The sequence below is a fragment of the Cebus imitator genome, unplaced genomic scaffold (assembly GCF_001604975.1).
Source record: "Cebus imitator isolate Cc_AM_T3 unplaced genomic scaffold, Cebus_imitator-1.0 Scaffold545, whole genome shotgun sequence".
NCBI classification, from domain to species: Eukaryota; Metazoa; Chordata; class Mammalia; order Primates; family Cebidae; genus Cebus; species Cebus imitator.
Genome location: NW_016107860.1, coordinates 843,640 through 864,231, shown reverse-complemented (window position 1 = coordinate 864,231; position 20,592 = coordinate 843,640). Strand labels below are relative to the sequence as shown.

At 35.7% G+C, this 20,592-nt stretch overlaps 1 protein-coding gene across 2 annotated transcripts in view; it reads left to right on the top strand.

Annotated features, from left to right (window-relative positions):
* IPO8 (importin 8) overlaps nt 1-20,592 on the top strand; it is a 73,067-nt gene that overhangs the window by 33,754 nt on the left and 18,721 nt on the right. For both annotated transcript variants that reach the window (XM_017515250.1, XM_017515251.2), the window contains 5 exons: nt 840-965; nt 4,967-5,033; nt 9,001-9,126; nt 9,800-9,897; nt 13,255-13,350. In XM_017515250.1, coding sequence (XP_017370739.1) covers nt 840-965; nt 4,967-5,033; nt 9,001-9,126; nt 9,800-9,897; nt 13,255-13,350 — 513 coding nt within the window. The remainder of the gene's footprint in view (nt 1-839; nt 966-4,966; nt 5,034-9,000; nt 9,127-9,799; nt 9,898-13,254; nt 13,351-20,592) is intronic.

The window sequence follows — 20,592 nt, the reverse complement described above, 5'->3', positions numbered from 1 at the left end:
TTAGATACAAACACTTCCATTGTGTCATGATTGCCTAAGTAGTCACTAAAACAAACTGTACAGGTTTGTGGCCAAATAGGCTATGCCATCTGGATTTGCCTAAGTACACTCAGTGATGTTCAAGCAAGGATGAAATTACCTAACGACACATTTTTCAAAATATATCCCTGTTAAGCGATGCATGACTGTAACTGAAGTATAGATATAAAAATTATTCTGATATTTCTATAGTTAATTAGAGTTTAATAACATTTAGGATTAATCTTTCATCTAGAATATTCTGAAATTTTATAATGTACCTTCTAAATTTTTAATTTCTGGACTTTGAATTACAAAACTCATTCCTTCAGTTTGGGGCAATTGAGTGCTTTACTTTTTTGATACATTTCTCCTTATTATTTTTTTCTGTTCTGTATTTCCTGTTGTGGAGTATCACACCTGGACTGTATCTCTAACATTTTTTTTTAAACTTTTCCTATTTTTCATGTATGTTCTTTTTGTTTCATTTTCTAAGTGATTCCTTGACTTCTCAATCTTCTATCACATTTTTCTTTTATCACTTGATTTCACTTGTCCCAGATTATGATTTTATTTGCTTAGTGACAACCAGAAGTTAAATGTTAGCTGTCTGGATATAATAGCTAGTCTAAATAGCTATATTTAAAACATGACAGATTCTGTTATTGTAAGAAGAGAGATGATTCAGTCAGCAAAGTGCAGACTTCAAAGTTTGAGCGATGCAGGCTTTAGATGTGTGCCACGGCCATTTTGCTTACTTTTATAAAGGGGGGACATCACAGTACTACTAATTGCAGAATACTTTAATGTTATTTTCATAGGCTGAGATATTTGGCAAAGTTCTTCAAAGTGATGAATATGAAGAAGTTGAAGACAAAACAGTAATGGCTATGGGAATTTTACATACCATTGATACTATCTTAACAGTTGTAGAAGATCATAAAGAGGTAAGATTTCTTTGTGGTCTATGATATAATAGTAGCATTTAACTGTAATTTATTTGATCAGCGGGCATGAATTTTGAAATCTTTTAAATTGCTACTTAGTTATGTTGCTATGCTTTAAAAATTGCCCTCAAATTAAAAAAAAAATATTAAAATGAATAACATGATATTACATTATCATATTTGTAATATTATAGTGTTGTAAATATTATAAAGTATGTAGTACATCCCTTTATATTAACTTGAATTCAGTGAATCATATCTGCTATGTGCCAGGCTAGGTTCTTGGGGAATACCAAATTGAATAAGAAATGAGCCCAGTTTGGCCGGGCACGGTGGCTCACGCCTGTAATCCTAGCACTTTGGGAGGCCAAGGCGGGCAGAACACAAGGTCAAGAGATCGAGACCATCCTGGCCAACATGGTGGAACCCTGTCTCTATAGAAAATAGAAAAAATTAGCTGGACATAGTGGCATGTGCCTGTAGTCCCAGCTGCTCGGGAGGCTGAGTCAGGAGGGCTTGAACCTGGGAGGCGGAGGTTACAGTGAGCGGAGATCACGCCACTGCACTCCAGCCTGGTGACAGAGTGAGACTGTGTCTCAAAAAAGCAAAAAACAAAAAGAAATGAGCCCAGCTTTCTGGGAGCCAACAATGTAGAATTCTTGGTAGAGAGTGACAGACAGCTGTTCAATCACAGTGGCAACTGTTAGGTAATGGAACAGAATTCTGATGTAACAAGTACTGCAGAGTGGAAAGGAATAAGAGAAAGAGCTGAAAAGCATATTTCCTAAACTGAATTCCGGAGTGTTATTGGGGTAAGGCTTTATACATCTATTTATCTAGTGCTTTCACATCCATCAGCTGATACGATCTTACTAAGGCCACCATGACATAGATGGCACAGGTAGTGGTCGCCTGTTTTACAGAAGTGGAAAACAAAGTTCAGGTGGATTTAAGAAACTTGCTTATGGTCCCAGAGCTAGTAAGTCATACATTTGGGTTTGTAGACAGATGATTTTGATAATGTATCAGTTTATCCCCATTTAAAACCTACAGCTCCTTCCCATGTATCGCATGGCTGCTCCTGAACTCAAATTAGATTTTGTTCATTGCTTCTGGGAGTGCAAGTTGACTTGTTTGGCAATTATGGCAGCTATTGTTTTACAAGGTGAGCGCTTAGGAAGCAGGTACTACTTTTTATTTATTTAAGACAGTCTTATTTATTTATTTGAGACAGTGTCTCACTCTGTTACCCAGGCTGGAATGCAGTGGTGTGATCTTGGCTCACTACAACCTCCATCTTTCAGGTTCAGGCCATTCTCCTGCCTCAGCCTCCCAAGTAGCTGGGACATGCACCACTGCACCCAGCTAATTTTTGTATTTTTAGCAGAGATGGAATTTCACCATGTTGGCCAGGCTGGTCTCGAACTCCTGATCTCAGGTGATCTGCCCACTTGGCCTCTCAAAGTGTTGGGATTACAGGCATGAGCCACCTTGCCTGGCTGCTACTGCCTCTTTAAATAGCATTGTTAAACCATGTAGCTGTTGGTTTATCCTGTGTTTATCACATGCCAATGGAAGATGACTTGTTCTTTTTTCTTTTTTTTTTTTTTTTTGAGACAAGTCTTGCTCTGTTGCCTAGGCTGGAGTACAGTGGCACAATCTCAGCTCACTTCAACTTTGGCCTCCTGGTTCAAGTGATTCTCTTACCTCAGCCTCCTAAGTAGCTACCTGCCACCACACCTGGCTAATGTTTGTATTGTTAGGGAAGACGGGGTTTCACCATATCAGCCTGGCTGGTCTGGAACTGCTGACCTCAAATGATATGCCTGCCTAGGCCTCTCAAAGTGCTGGGATTACAGGCATAAACCACTGCGCCCAGCTGACTTGCTTCTTAAAAATGGCTTGATATTCTTCTAGACTAGCCTTCATTTGCCTAAAGGGCTTAATGTTAATTTTTATTTTCATTTTTATTATTTTATTTTTGTGTCCTGCTATATTGAAACTAGATGGTCTTCTTGGCAACAGTGAGATGTTCCAAATTAAATGACAAGTAAATTTAAGGGATAGTTCTTTTGTCTTATACTTAGGACTTGTATTTTAAATTTGAAGAGATCTTAGAAATCACCTTGTCTAGTTTTCACAAGTGTGTGTGGGCAGTAGTAGAATGAGCTGAGGGATAGTTTAAAAACAAGACAGCATCTTTTTGTTTTTATTTATTTCTCTTGATGTTAAATTTATTTTGAATTCCAAATAGTGTTTAAGGGATGTGTGAACTTACTGTAATTAGAGAGGTGTGCATTAAAATTGAGACACACGAATACAGCATCCTTACCTAAAGACAATAAAACCTAAAGCCTTCAGCTAAATGGCTTTACCAACAAGGCCATGGATAATTACAGGCAAAACCAACTGGAATCTTGGTCTCCTGACTAAGATTTTGAACTTTGACTTATTAAAAGCAAACTTAGAAAACAATTATTTCCTTAAAAGGAAACACATTTATGAAACACTGACAAATAATGTATGAAACACAAAATTGTGATCTAAAATAGGCGCTTAAGCATATTCATTTTTGTTGAATGGTTTTAAGCATATTGACAGTATTTTAAACTGGGAAATTTTGGATCATTTGAACCTTAAGACAGTAATTTAAGTTGAATATTAGGATATATTTGACAGTAGAAATAGGACATTTATATGAAAAATGTAACCCATCATGGATTTTAACTTATTTTAAAATATTTAATACAAACGTGTTGAAAAAATCAAAAGATGTGAAAAGAAAATTCCGTGAAATTTTACCTTCTTACTCAACTCCCCAGCTATCTAATTCTCCTCTCTGGAAATAGTTGTTTTTTCTTTCTTTTTTTTTTTTAAACCAGGTTTTTGTATCTTTCTAGAACTATTAACATATAAGCAAAAAGTGAATGTGTATATTTTTCTTTTATGAAAATAATGGCATACTATACACAGTTTTTGTTATTTTTTACCTAATATATCTTGGTGATTCTTCCATGTCAATAAATTTATGCATTTTGAATGGTTACCTAATATTCCCTTGTATGATGTGTCAAATTTATTTCACCAGTCCCTGTTTAGTGGATATACTTTGATTGTCTCTTATTTAAATGGACATTTGATTGCTAGCAATCACAAACATTGCTGAAATGAATGGCCTTTTACATGTCATTTTGCACACATAATATGTCTGAAGGGTAAATTCCTTGAAGTGGAATTGCTGGGTTGCATCGTATTTGTATGGGTAAATTTGAAGGATGTTGCCAACTTGTCCTTCAGCGTTTCTACCGTCTATACTCCACAAATCAATATACACACAGAGTGTGTCTTCCCAGTCCCATAATTTTAATCATTGCCAGTCTTGATAGGTCAAAATTGTTAATGTTGCACTTGGAATTTGTACTCTTACCATGTATTATAATGAACATCTTTTTATAAACACAGGCAAAGATTATTAAAAAAACACATTTGTCTTCTATTGTATTTCAATTTTTAAAAATTCATTAATTTCATGTAAGGGGAATTTGATCTTTGTGATACCATTTGAAAATATTTCACTCACTTCTTCATTTATCTTTGACTTAAAATTTTAAAATTTTTTAGTCAGATGATTTCATGTTTTTCATAGTTCTGGGCTTTGAGTCACTTTCCCTTTTCAGGATACAAGAATTCTTTTTATTCTTTTTTTATGGTTTGTTTTTCTACATTGAAATCTTTTATCCATTAGGAATTTATTTTGGTATAAAATTATATGGTAAGGAACTAATATGAACTGTTAAGTCTGTTATAGATTTAGCCCCCATTTCTGTCATTAGTCTGTTTTTCAAAATTTTCTGATTATTCTTTCTTGTTCAGCTTTTCACATGAAGTTTAGAATTGTCAAGTTACTGTCTCAAAAATGTTCTGTTGATATTGTTGTTGGCAGAATATTAAATTTATATACTAATTATAATTTAAGCTTAATATTTAAAATTTATCTTTAGATTACGCAGCAGTTAGAGAATATCTGTCTACGGATCATTGATCTTGTTCTGCATAAACGTGTAATTGGTAAGTTCAAAGGTTGAATAAAAAGGTAAATTGAAAAATGTTTAAAAATTTGAACTCAAAGTATAATTTTAGCCCTTCAGGTTTAACAAGATGAACAATTTTGAGAAAGAGAAACATATTCACTTCAGTTTTTGGATGTCTTTTCCAAAGTGTTAAATATCTGTGTTTTCATTCAGAGATAAATTATACATCCAATTAAGAATTTTTGGTCTTGGAATTTTAAAAGACAGATAATTTAAATTTGCCTGTTGCTAGAAATGAACTGGGATGAGGTTTAGGTAAGATTACTTTCATCTGGGATTGAAAAATATTTGATAGGCTTTTTTTTATTATTATTATTCAGAAATGTGAAATGGCTGGGCACAGTGGCTCATGCCTGTAAGCTCAATAGTTTGGGACACTGAGGTGGGTGCATTGCTTGAGCCCAGAAGTTCAAGACCAGCCAGTGCAACATGGTGAAACTCTGTCTCTACAAAAAATACAAAAAATTAGCTGAGTGTGGTGGCATGTGCCTGTGGTTCCAGCTACTCAACAGGCTGAGGTGGGAGGATCACCTGAGCCTGCATGATTCATTTCAGGTAGAGGCTGCAGTGAATCATGATTTTGCAACCTCTGCCTGCAGTGAATCATGATTTTGCAGCCTCTGCCTGCAGTGAATCATGATTTTGCAGCCTCTACCTGCAGTGAATCATGGTTTTGCCACTGCACTCCCACTGGGCAACAGAGTAAGATCCTGTCTCAAAAAAAAGTGTGAATTAATTGTCCTGTTATCTCTTATAATAGCTGAACTCTGAGTAGAATCAGTAACTAATGCTAGATGTTACAAGCTCACGGGAATTTTGCAGAGTAGGCAACTCTTCCATTGTATTCAAGCATTTTGAAGGTGCTAGCCCCATATCACGTGGGTGTGAGAGAGATGCAAGCTGTGTAGTACCCAGAAGGATGCAGGAAAAGCATGTCTCTAATTAAGGGCTGTTGTCTCCAGGCTTTTTACTGTTCAATGTTGGTAAAAAATTGAGCATGCACTGCTAATATATGTGAATAATATTTGAATAGTTCTTGAATATAACATGGCATGTATAAACAGTGGAATACTATTCGCCTTAAAAAAGAAGGAAATCCTGTCATTTGTGACAACATGGGTGGACCTGGAGGACATTATGCTGAGTGATCTCACTCAAACTCATAGAAAGAGAGAATAGAATGTGGTAAGCAGGAAGTGGAGGGAGGGGAGATGTTGATCAAAATGGTGACAGTAGTTAATAACAATATATTATATACTTGAAAATTGCTGAGAGTAGATTTTGAGTGGTGTCACCACCGTAAAGCATGTGAAGTAATGGATGTGATAATTAGCCAGATTTAGCCATTCCACAAAATACACATATTTCAAAATGGTATATACATCATATGTGCAATTTTTATTTTGTCAATTAAAAAATAGATATTTTTTAGAAGTACAGCTTTCAGTAAAAAGACCAATGGTTGCCAGGGCTTGGGGATGGGAGTAAGGGAAGGATGCATAGGTAGAGCACAGAAGTTTTAGGCAGTGAAACTACTCTGTATGATTCAATAATGATGAACACATGTCATTATACATTTGTCAAAACCCTTAGAATGAAAAACGCAAAGAGTGAACCTTGATGTAAACTGTGGCCTTTAATTACTAAAAGAATTTCTGCAAGTTCTGTTTTGGCTTATTTCACTTAGCATAGTGTGTCCATCTCTGTTGTTGCAAATAATAGGATTTTTTTTTAAGGTGGACTAGTATTCTTTCATGTATATATACCACATTTTCTTTATCTGTTCATTTGTCAGTGAACACTTAGGTATTTTCATATCTTGGCTATTGTGGAACATGCTTCAGTGAATATAGGAGGGCACATTATCTCTTTAAGATCCTGATTTTAATTTCTTTGGATATATACCCAGTACTACTAGGATGGCTTGATCATATGGTAATTCTATTTTTAATTTTTTGATGAACTTCCATACTGCTTTCTACAATGGCTGTTTTTACTCTCCCATCAAGAGTATACAACAATTTCCTTTTTCTCTGTATCCCCTCCAGAATTTAACTTTTGTCTTTTTGATAATAGCCATCCTCATAGATATGAGGCGAAACCTCATTGTGGTTTTGATTGCATTTCCCTGATGATTAGTGATGTTAAATTTTTTTTTGTTTACTTCTTGGCCATTAGTATGTCATCTTTTGAGAAATAGCCATTCAGATCTTTTGCCCATTTTTAAATTGGGCTATTTTCTTTCTTCTGAGTGGTTTGAGTTCCTTATATATTTTGGATATTAAATCTTCATCTGATATAGGTTGCAAATATTTTCTCTCATTCTGGAGGTTGTCTCTTCACTCTGTGGATTGTTTTCTTTGCTATGCAAAAGCCTTTTAGTTTGATGCAATCCTATTTGTTTTTGCTTTTGTTGTGTGTGCTTTGGGATTATATCCTCATATCAAAAAAAAAATCATTCTCCAGACCAGTGTTCTAAGTTTCCATGGCGCTTTTCCCCTACGTTTTTTTTTAGTAGTTTTATCATGTCAGGTCTTAAACCTTAAGTATTTAATCCATTTCGAGTAGATTGTTGTATATGGTGTAAGATAAGGATCTAATTTCATTTTCTGCAAATGGATATTTAGTTTTCCCAGTGCCATTTATGGAAGAGACTGTCCTTTCTCCATTGAGTGTTAGTGGCATCTTTGTTGAAAATTAATTGACCCTAAATGGGTAGATAGACTTTTGGGTGTTGTATTCGGTTCCATTGGTTTGTGTGTCTGTTTTTATGCCAGCGCCATGCTAGAACTTTTAGAAATTCTGTATTTAGATAATTTATTTTTCAAGTGATTTTCTTACATAAATTATTTCTCAATATTTATAATTTTAATTTTATTTTGCTTTCAGTAAGGGAAGTATCTGTGTTGATAGCTTTTGAATATATTAAGTTTTTTTTTTTTTTTTTTTTTGTTGGGGTTTTTTTTCTTTTTACCCAGGCTGGAGTGCAATGGCGCGATCTCGGCTCACCGCAACCTCCGTCTCCTGGGTTCAAGCAATTCTCCTGCCTCAGCCTCCCGAGTAGCTGGGACTACAGGCGTGCGCCACCATGTCCAGCTAATTTTTGTATTTTTAGCAGCGACGGGGTTTCACCACGTTGACCAGGGTGGTCTCGATCTCTTGACCTCGTGATCCACCCGCCTCGGCCTCCCAAAGTGCTGGGATTACAAGCGTGAGCCACCGCGCCCAGCCGTAGAGAAACTTTAATCAAGTTTCCAGGGTGAATACTAGTTTTGCTCAGTGATATGGTAGGAACTATTTGAAATTTTTGTTGAGGTTTATGTTTCCTGATTGTATGTGTAGATAAAATTTACTTTTGACTGAGGATAATGATATTTGTGAGTATAAGAACATTTCCTTTGAACTCATCTGCTTTACGGTGGGTCTTATTGTCTTGATTAATTGAAGAATACCGTACATTTTACAAGTTCTGTAAATTGACAGACTCCTGCTCGTTGTATACTTGTTAGTAAAAGTATAAATTTGAGATAGGTAGATAATTTAGCCTGGTATAATTAAACTCTCCGAAGAATATTATTAATTATTTGTAAATTTTAAATCCTTGACGTAGGAGAGGAATGATAAAGCGCACCTTCTTGTATCTATTTCTAATACAGTTTTATATAATAAAATAGAAAAAAACTTTATTTTTCCAATAGTATAAGACAGTTTAGTAAAAACAAATTTTTGCCTTGCCTTCTTATGGAATAGAAGGGCCGATCTTGGTAGGAAATGGAAGATGGCAGATATATAGCCGAAGATACAAATACGGAGAAAGGGAGGCTTTTGAGTATGTTGGATAGAGGAGGACTATGTCAGCATAGGCAGTCTAAACCCTCTGTGTGGTCTTTGTTTTAATTTTTGCTATTTTCTAGCATTCTAACTAGAGATTTTCTTCCTTCTAGAATTCTATGAAGAAATTCTTTCCTTGGCATACAGTTTAACCTGCCACAGTATTTCCCTTCAATTGTGGCAGCTTCTAGGTATACTATATCAAGTATTTCAGCAGGATTCCTTTGAATACTTTACAGGTATGGATTTGACCATAGCATTTTTGCTTTTCTGTGTCTAGATGTTACTTCCTGTTGATTCCTGAAATAAAAACACATATGATTCCAGTATTGATCAGAAAATGTTTTTATTTCCCAGTCACATAAAAGCTGGGGCTGTTGCAGCAGTGTTTTTCAGCCCTAGGTATGCAGGCAAAGGAGGTAGGCTGAATTTCGTATTGAGTGTTAAGTTAGTTTATGACCAGAGCATATATCCATATGTTAATTTAATAAATATCTTATGGACCCCAACTGTATTCCAATCTCTATTCTAAGCTCGGCAATCCAGCAGTGAGCAAAATAAATAGCCTTTGCCCTTTTGAAACTTATATTCTAATGGGGATGATGGGAGGCTAGGAAGTCACTCAGACAAATGAGCAAGAAAATATAAAATATGTCAGATAGCAAGTGTGCAGTGGAGAAAAGGAAAAAAATTCAGCACAAGTACTTCAATAAATGATGAGTGTCTTAGTCTTCCTGCTCCACATTTTCCCATCTATAAATATACAGCAGATTTATTACTTTCATTTCTAGCCTTTTGTGGTTGTATGGGAAGAAACTAATGTGTGGGTGCTACAGAAATATGGTTTCAGTGGGAATAATTTATTTCTGTTCCTGTCGCTCAAGTCTCATTGGGATTTTGATTTTTTTTCAGACATGATGCCTCTCCTGCATAATTATGTGACAATAGATACAGATACCTTACTATCAAATCCAAGACATTTAGAAATTCTTTTTACAATGTGTAGGAAGGTAAGCATGTCCTAATATATTGTTGCAGTGGTTCTTACTAATGCTTGCCTGTTTTGCTTCAGGTTACCTTTTCAGTTTGTTTCTTATACATTTAATTCTGCATTACCTTCATCAACATATATTTTTTTCATTTGTATTTTCAAAAGAATCTTTGGAATTTGAAAGTTTCATATTGTGTGTTGTGCTTATGAATGTTTGCTCCTTTTATATCTGTACTTTTTACTTTGTGTTTTTTCTTTCGGAAATGAAGTTTCTACCTGATTAAAGTGCTAGGAAAATTAGCCACATGTTTTGTTAATCAGTGACAAATGGCATGATCTTTTTTATTTTTTAATTTAATGTATATGTTCGAAGCACTAGATATAGGTAACTTGAGCATAAACAACATAAGATAAAAATTATAATAGTAGGAAAAGCATCATTTAACAAGATAATCTATAATCCACATAATGGCTATTCTTATCCTTATACCGAAACATGATTGTCTACCGTGTTGTTTTTGTCACAAGATAGATTTGGTCCTCTATTGGTTATATTTTGGGATCTTTGGCTTAATATTGTTTTTCTTTTCCTTTTGATAAACCCATATATATATATATATATATATATATAATATATAATATATACATATATATAATATACACACATACACATAAATACGAAACTATATTGCATAAATCTGGCAGGCCAATTTTATAAAGCTCACATAACCAGAAACCAGAAAGTTTGGCTGGAGTTGAGAGTAAAGTAGCTAGTGTACTCTTCCCCCACAAACACACACTTTTTTTCCTCACTAGAAGGGTTGTACCCAAAATCTGGTAAGAGCTCTTCATTGCTAATCAGTATATCTGGTTTAGGTCTGGGTCTCAGTTCAGTTCTAAAGAGTCAGGGAAATTTGGGGAAGTCGGTAAGCTGTTTTACATATAAACTGAAGGGGCTGAATTGTGAGTTGTAATGAATTATTCACCACTGTGATAATCCATCTTGTTAAATCATAATCAGCTGGCAATCTTCAGTTTTCCCTGTTAGAGATGTAGCTAATGGGGAAAGAGGGAAAGAAAGCAACAAGCACAACAGTCCTGTGTTTTCCATTAGTAATTCACAGCTTCTCTTTATATTTTCAGATACAGTAAAACTGATACGATTTCCTTATACTTATCAAGTAATTAAAATTTATTTTGCATTCTTTTATGGATATAAAATACTTGTTTTAATACTAGGTAATATTTGTTGAATTGTTATTGTATGACAGACATTTTCTAAGCACTTTATACATAATAATTTAATCTTTATGACAGTATGAAGGTATCACATTTGTATCAAAAGGAAACTGAGATAATTTCTTTCACTGCACTTGAGGTTAGGAAATAGTTCTAATCATGTAGCTACTATGTGTTGGAGCCAGATTTGAACCTAGTAGTCTGACTCCAGAGCCCATTTAAAAAATTACAAAATATATTTTTGTTTTCTTTCCTTTTGGCAAACCTAAAACAAATTGCCGATTCCCCCAAGTAAACGCAGTTTTGGGAAGGGGAAGTAATTATTTTTCTTTCTGTATGGTACACCTTATGAAGTAGGTTCTTTTATTCCTATTTTATAGATGGGGACAGTCAAAGAGGTTAAGTAACTTTTCTAAAAACAGCTAATAAGTGGAAGAGCTATGGTTTGAACCAAGGCAGCCGATTTCTAGAGTCCATTCACATTTAGTAGCTGGACTATGATATTTTGTCCTAGAGATAGCATTTTAAATTTATGTAAATACAGTTGATTCTTGGCTTTGCCTAGTATCTGCTTATGATTCAGCTCACTGACTACTTTCCAGTTTCCAAAATGTTTATTGCTGTTACCTCCACTTTTCTCTGTCTTTGTATATGTACACCTTTAAAATCTCTTTACCATTATTTTGATAGCATGTTGGGAGAGAATGAAATTAAATTAAATGGGAATGTTAAATCTATCAGAATTATCTGGAATTTCTTAATTTATTTCTCTTAAAATTTTTTTGGAAAATTAAGTTTTTAAATGTAAAGAATATAGTGTTCTTTATAGTATTATTTCAAATCTACCTTTTGTCTGTATTTATGTCTCTTTCATTCCTAATATTTTTAAGTTTTGCATTTTATTTATTTATTTTTTTGCCTCTTAAAAATAATTTAAAAGTTGCTTACTTCATTAGGTCTTTTTTCAATGACTTTGCTTTTTATTTCTGTTACCTCTTTTTGTCTATATTTTAAATTTCTATCCCACCCTTATTTCTTTAAATCTATTCTTTTCCTTATGTCTTGTATTTGAACCATTAATTAATTTTTTTCATTACAAACAATTTTTAATATAAGCATGCTCTAGGAACTTTTTTGGAAATCATATTATAATGCAGTCACACTCCAAATTTTAGGTATGAACATGTACATTGTAGAATTGTTTATTATAGTGAAAATACAGAATTAACAATAGGGGAACTGTCCGGTAACTTTGTTATATTCACCTACTATCATATTGTATAGTTATAAATGGTTACAATGTCCATGAAAAATATTCCTAATTATGAAGTTCATGTTGGGAAATTGAAAGGTATGTAATATGAAACTATGGTGGTTATGAAAAAATGGGTGCATATGGACCAGAATTCAAAAGGAACAAAAAAAATAGTTTTATTGTTTAAAAAGAAGATTATGCCGGGCGCAGTGGCTCAAGCCTGTAATCCCAGCACTTTGGGAGGCCGAGGCGGGTGGATCACAAGGTCAAGAGATCGAGACCATCCTGGTCAACATGGTGAAACCNGGGGGGGGATAGCAGGGGGAGAAAGGCCAGATGTAGGTGATGGGGAGGAAGGCAGCAAATCACACTGCCAGGTGTGTTCCTATGCAACAATTTTGCATGTTCTTCACATGTACCCCAAAACCTAAAATACAATAAAATAAATAAATGGGGAAAAAAAAAAAAAGAAACGTGTTTCTACCATTGAAAACCAGCCTGGGAAACAAGAGCAAAACTCCGTCTCAAAAAAAAAAAAAAAAAAAAAAAAAAAAAAAAAAAAGAAGATTATTTTGTTTTGGTTTCATTTTATAGTTTTGGTGCCTTTAAAGCGAAGCTTCATTTATCTGGAAAATTAACTCATATAGTCTACTTTATTAATCCAAGGTCAAATAAGTGAATTATTGCTCCTAATAAGAAATGAGAGAGATGACAGATGGAATTTATTTTGACCATTCTTCTTTGAGTTGGCGAGGTAAACTTGAACAACAAGCAAAGCTATGATTCCTATGGCTGAATGTATATGGGACATTTGTTTCATGTGGACTTGATTAACCTCTATGCAGTGCCACTCACTGCTAAGCTAAATTGTAATTACTGCAGGTACTATGTGGAGATGCAGGAGAAGATGCAGAGTGTCACGCAGCTAAACTTCTGGAAGTAATCATTCTGCAGTGCAAAGGAAGGGGAATTGATCAGGTAATGTATGTCTGGAAAGCACCTTACTTGACAGTTACATTTGAAGTTTACATGCCTGCTTGACATTTTGTTTATATTATGATGAAAAATGGAAAGGACAGCCTATAGATTGTGCTTGCTGGCACAAACCCTGTTTAAATGACTAAAAGAGCCAAGTAGTTTGGAAACTGTACTTTGCTGAGAAAGGCATGCACAGAAAAATATGTAATAATTTAAGTTGCTATAAAAAAATAATGAAGGAAACATTAACTGAGTAAATTCTACTCAGATGGAGTCTCAGAGATTTTCACGTTCCTTTTATTTTTGTGTATTTTACTTAAATACTCCCAGGTACCTTTTCTAACCAGCAATTAAGGTACTATAGAAAGAAGTTTTTCTTGACCAATTTAAAAGGCAAAATTTCATACTTTATATTTTTAATAAGTTACTAATTTTGATTCTTGTTTTCAACAAGATTAATGCAATTTTTGATACTATTGTGGTACGATGATCAATAAGAAAAATGTTGAAATATTTAAGTAAAATGTGATTTTTTTCTTTTAGTTCTGTTTAACTTTATGTATTTCTTACAGTTTTGACATGTAATTCATTCCATCCATTTAAAGTTTATATGTAAGCGGTTTTTAGTGTATTCACAGAATTGTGCAACTGTTATCACAATTTTAGAATATTTCATCACCTCTCCCAAAAAAACTCATTACCAGTCAATTGCCCCAAGCTCTGGGCAACCACTATGACTTTGTCTCTATGGATTTGCTTATTCTGGGCATTTTATATAAATGGAATAATCTTATATGTCGTCCTTTGTAACTGGCTTCTTTCACTTGGCATAAGGTTTTCAATGTTCATCTATGTGATAGTGTGTATTGATACTTTCTTTTAATGCCAAATAATATTTCATTGTATAGTCAAATCACATTTTATCCATTCATCAGTTGTTGGTCATTTGGGTTATTTTTACTTTTTGGCCATTATGAATAATGCTGTTTGGAACTTTCGTGTACAAGTTTTTGTTTGGTTATGTTTTCATTTTCTAGGAGTAGAATATAGTCATTCTGTGTTGAATCATTTGAGGGACTGTCAAAACTGTTTCTAAAGCAGCTACACCATTTTCCATTCCTGCAGCAATGATAGAGAGTTCCAATTTCTTCATGATTTTGCCAACAATTGTTTCATTTGTGAAGTAGTGTCTCATTGTGGTTTTTATTTGCATTTTTATGATGGCTAATGATCTTGGGCATATTTCATGTACTGATTGGCCTTTATATATATATTATTGCACTTTAGGTTCTGGGGTACATGTGCAGAACATGCAGGATTGTTCCATAGGTACACACATGGCAGTGTGGTTTGCTGCCTCCATTCCCATCACCTCTATCAGCATTTCTCCCCATGTTATCCCTCCCTAACCTCCCTACCCACTGCTGTCCCTACCCTAGTCCCCTGAAACAGACCCTGGTGTGTGATGTTCCCCTCCCAGTGTCCATGTGTTCTCATTGTTCAACACCTACCTCTGAGTGAGAACATGCAGCGTTAGATTTTCTGCTCTTGTGTCAGTTTGCTGAGAATGATGCTTTCCAGATTCATCCATGTCCCTACAAAGGACACAAACTCATCATGTTTTATGGCTGCATAGTATTCCATGGTGTGTATGTACCACATTTTCCTTGCCTAGTCTATCATCGATGGGCATTTGGGTTGGTTCCAGATCTTTGCTATTGTAAACAGTGCTACAATGAACGTATGTGTGCATATGTCTTTATAATAGAATGATTTATAATCCTTTAGATATATTCCCAGTAATGAGATTGCTGGGTCAAATGGAATTTCTATTTCTAGGCCCTTGAGGAAGTGCCACACTGTCTTCCACAATGGTTGAACTAATTTATACTCCCACCAACAGTGTAAAAGTGTTCCTATTTCTCCACATCCTCTCCAGCATCTGTTGTCTCCAGATTTTTTAATGATAGCTATTCTAACTGGCATGAGATGATATTTCAATGTGGCTTTGATTTGCATTTCTCTGATAATCAGTGATGATGAGCATTTTTTCATATGTTTCTTGGCCTCATGTATGTCTTCTTTTGAAAAGTGTCCATTCATATCCTTTGCCTACTTTTGAATGGGTTTGTTTGTTTCTTATAAATTTGTTTTAGTTCTTTGTAGATTCTGGATATTAGCCCTTTGTTAGATGGGTAGATTGCAAAATTTTTTCCTATTCTGTTGGTTGCTGATTCACTCTAATGATTGTTTCTTTTGCTGTACAAAAGCTCTGGAGTTTAACTAGACCTCATTTGTCTATATTGGCTTTTGTTGCCAATGCTTTTGGTGTTTTAGTCATGAAGTCCGTCCCTATGCCTATGTCCTGAATGGTTTTGCCTAGGTTTTCTTCTAGGGTTTTTATGGTGTTAGGTCTTATGTTTAAGTCTCTAATCCATCTGGAGTTAATTTTAGTGTAAGGTGTCAGAAAGAGATCCAGATTCTGCTTTCTGCACATGGCTAGCCAGTTATCCCAACACCATTTATTAGGTTTCCCACAGGGAATCCTTTCCCTATTGCTTGTTTTTGTCAGGTTTGTGAAACATCAGATGGTTGTAGATGTGTGGCATTTCTTCCAAGGCCTCTGTTCTGTTTTATTGGTCCATATCTCTGTTTTGGTACCAGTACCATGCTGTTTTGATTACTGTAGACTTGTAGTATAATTTGAAGTCAGGTAGTGTGATGCCTCCAGCTTTGTTCTTTTTGCTTAGAATTGTCTTGGCCATGCAGGCTCTCTTTTGGTTCCTTATGAAGTTTAAGGTGTTTTTTTCCAATTCGGTGAAGAGAGTCATAGGTAGCTTGATGGAGATAGCATTGAATCTATAAATTACTTTGGGCAGTATGGCCATTTTCATGACACTGATTCTTCTAACCATGAGCATGGAATGTTTATCCATCTGTTTGTGTCCTCTCATTTCCTTAAGCAGTGGTTTGTAGTTCTTCTTGAAGAGATCTTTTACATACTTTGTTAGTTGTATTCCTTGGTATTTTATTCTCGTTGTAGCAATTGTGAGTGGCAGTTTGTTCTTGATTTGGCTCTCTTTAAGTCTGTTATTGGTATATAGGAATGCTTGTGATTTCTGCACATTCATTTTGTATCCTCAGACTTTGCTGAAGTTGCTTATCAGTTTAAGGAGATTTTGGGCTGAGATGATGGGGTCTTCTGAATATATAATCATGTTGCGTGCACATAGAGACAATGTCACTTCCTGCTTTCCTAATCGAATGCCCTTTATTTCTTTTTCTTGCCTGATTGCTCTGGCTAGAACATCCAATACTATATTGAATAGGAGTGGTGAGAGAGGGCATCCTTGTCTAGTGCCAAATTTCAAAGGGAATGCTTTCAGTTTTTGCCCATTCAGTATGATACTGGCTGTGGATTTGTTGTAAATAGCTTTTATTATTTTGAGATATGTTCTGTTGGTACCTGGTTTATTGAGAGTTTTTAGCATAAAGAGCTGTTGAACTTTGTCGAAGGTCTTCTCTGCATCTATTGAGATAATCATGTGGTTTTTGTCTTTGGTTCTGTTTATGTGGTGGATTACGTTTATAGACTTGCGTATGTTGAACCAGCCTTGCATCCCTGAGATGAAGCCTACTTGATCGTGATGGATAAGCTTTTTGATGTGCTGTTGCAATCGGTTTGCTATTATTTTATTGAAGATTTTTGCATCTGTGTTCATCATGGATATTGGCCTGAAGTTTTCTTTTCTTGTTGAGTCTCTGACAGGTTTTGGTATCAGGATGATGTTTATCTCATAAAGTGATTTGGGAAGGATTCCCTGTTTTTGGATTGTTTGGAATAGTTTCAGAAGAAATGGTACCAGCTCCTCTTTGTATGTCTGGTAGAATTCAGCTGTGAACCCATCTGGACCTAGGCTCTTTTTGGTTGCTGGGCTATTAATTGCTGCCTCTACTTCAGCCTTTGTCATTGGTCTATTCAGGGTTTCCACTTCTTCCTGGTTTAGGCTTGTGAGGGTGCAAGTGTCCAGGAATTTATCCATTTCTTCCAGGTTTACAGGTTTATGTGCATAGAGTTTGTAGTAATCACCTATGGTAGTTTGTATTTCTGTGTAATAGATTGTGATATCCCCTTTATTATTATTATTTTTTAAATTTATTGCATTTTAGGTTTTGTGGTACATGTGAAGGACATGCAAGATTGTTGCATAGGTACACCCCTTTATTATTTTTTTATTGCATCTATTTGATTCTTCTCTCTTTTCTTTCTGATTAACTTGGCTAGCAGTCTATTTTGTTGATATTTTCAAAAAACCAGGTCCTGGGTTTATTGATTTTTTGAAGGGTTTTTTTGGTGTCTCTGTCTCCTTCAGTTGTGCCCTGATCTTAGTTATTTCTTATCTTCTGATAGCTTTTGAGGTTTTTTTTTTAATCTTATTCATCTAGCTCTTTCAATTTTGATGATAGGATGTCGATTTTAGATCTTTCCTTTCTTCTCATGTGGGCATTTATTGCTATATATTTTCCTCTGGACACTGCTTTAAATTTGTCCCAGAGATTCTGGTACATTGTGTCTTCATTCTTGGTTTCAAAGAACATCTTTATTTCTGCCTTCATTTTGTTGTTTATCCAGTCAACATTCAAGAGCCAGTTGTTCAGTTTCCATGAAGTTGCGCAGTTCTGAGTTAGTTTCTGAATTCTGAGTTCTAATTTGATTGCACAGTGGTCTGAGAGACTGTTTGTTATGATTTCCATTCTTTTGTATTTGATGGAGAGTGATTTACTTCCAATTATGTGGTCAATTTTAGAGTAGGTGTGATGTGGTGCTGAGAAGAATATATATTCTGTGGATTTGGGGTGGAGATTTCTGTAGATGTCTCTTAGGTCTGCTTGGTCCAGATCTGAGTGCAAGTCCTGGATATCCTTGTTAATTTTCCGTCTCATTGATCTGTCTAACATTGACAGTGGAGCGTTAAAGTCTCCCACTATTGTTGTATGCCAGTCTATGTCTCTTCGTAGGTTGTTAAGAACTTGCTTTATGTATCTGGGTGCTCCTGCATTGGGTACCTATATATTTAGGATCGTTAGCTCTTCTTGTTGCATTGATCCTTTTACCATTATGTAATGCCCTTCTTTGTCTCCATTGATCTTTGTTGGTTTAAAGTCTATTTCCTCAGAGACTAGGATTGCGACTCCTGCTTTTTTTTTTGCTCTCCATTTGCTTGGTAAATCTTCCTCCACCACTTTATTTTGAGCCTATGTGTATCCTTGCATGTGAGAGGGATTTCCTGGATACCACACACTGATGGGTTTTGACTTTTTATCCAATTTGCCAGTCTGCGTCTTTTGAATGGGGTATTTAGCCCATTTACATTTAGGGTTAATAATGTTAATATTACATTTAGGGTTAATAATTTACATTTAGGATTAATAATTATGTGTGAACTTGATCCTGCCATTTTGATGCTAGCTGGTTATTTTGCCTGTTAGTTGATGCAGTCTCTTCATTGTGTCAATGCTCTTTACCATTTGGTATGTTTTTGGAGTGGTTGGTATTGCTTGTTCCTTTCTATGTTTAGTGCTTCTTTCAGGAGCTTTTGTAAGGCAGGCCTGGTGGTGATGAAATCTCTCAGCAATTGCTTCTTCCTAAAGGATTTTATTTCTCCTTTGCTTATGAAGCTTAGTTTGGCTGGATATGAAATCTAGGTTGAAAGTTCTTTTCTTTAAGGATATTTAATATTGGCCCCCACTCTCTTCTGGCCTGTAGGATTTCTGCTGACAGATCCACTGTGAGTCTGATGGGCTTCCCTTTGTGGGTAACTCCACCTTTCTCTCTGGCTGCCCTTAGCATTTTTTCCTTCATTTCAACCCTGGTGAATCTGACAATTATGTGCCTTGGGGTTGCCCTTCTTGAGGAATATTTTTGTGGTGTTCTCTGTATTTCCTGGACTTGAATATTGGCCTGCCTTCCTGGGTTGGGGAAATTCTCCTGGACGATACCCTGAAGAGTGTTTTCCAGCTTGGATTCATTCTCTCCATCATTCTCAGGTACACCTATCAGATGTAGATTAGGTCTTTTCACATAATCCCATAATTTTTGAAGGCTTTATTCATTTTTTTCACTCGTTTTTCTCTAATTTTGCCTTCTCATTTTATTTCATTGATTTGATCTTCAATCTCTGATACCCTTCCTCTGCTTGGTCAATTCGGCTATTGAAACTTATGCATGCTTCACAAAGTTCTCATGTTGTGTTTTTCAGCTATATAAGTAATTTATAATCTTCTCTGTGCTGTTTATTCTCATTAGCATTTCTTCAAAGCTTTTTTCCAGGTTCTTAATTTTTTTGCATTGGGTTAGAACATGTTCTTTAGCTCAGGGAAGTTTGTTATTACTCACCTTTTGAAGCGTATTTCTGTCAGTTCGTCAGATTGATTCTCTATCCAGCTTTGTTCCCTTGCTGGTGAGGAGTTGTGATCCCTTGGAGGAGGAGAGGCATTCTGGTTTTGGGTGATTTCATCCTTTTTTGCGCTGGTTTCTTCCTGTCTTTGTGGATTTATCTACTTGTGGTCTTTGTAGTTGGTGACTTTTGGATGGGGTCTCTGAGTGGACATCCTTTTTGTTGATGATGAAGTTATTTCTTCTTGTTTTTTAGTTTTCCTTTTAATAGTCAGGCCCCTCTGCTGTAGGACTACTGGAGGTCCACTCCAGATTCTTCTTGCCTGAGGATCACCTGCAACTACTGCAGAACAGTAAGGGTTGCTGCCAGTTTCTTCTTCTGTTGTCTTAGTTCCAGAAGGATACCTGCCAGATGTCAGCGTGAGCTCTCCTTTATGAGGTGTCTCTTTGGATACAGGGGGATCAGGGAGCTGCTTGAGGGAACATTTTGACCCTTATAGTAGCTCAAGTGCTGAGCTGTGAGCCCCATTGTCCTGTTCAGAGCTGCTGGGCAGGTATGTTTAAGCCTGTTGCAGTGGAACTCATAACCGCCCTTTTTCCAGGTGCTCTGTCCTGGGAAGGTGGGGCTTTATTTATAAGTTTCTGATGTGCTGCTCTCTTTTTTCAGAGATGCCCAGCCCAGCAAGGAGGTAGCCTAGTCACAGTCTGCCATCAGAGGCATTGCTGAGCTGCCATGAGGTGGCAAAGCCTACCTGCTCTGTGAACTTCCTTGCGGTTTTGTTTACAGAGGTATAGTTAGAACTGCCTTGGTAATGGCGGTCTACCTTGGTAATGGCAGTCTGCCT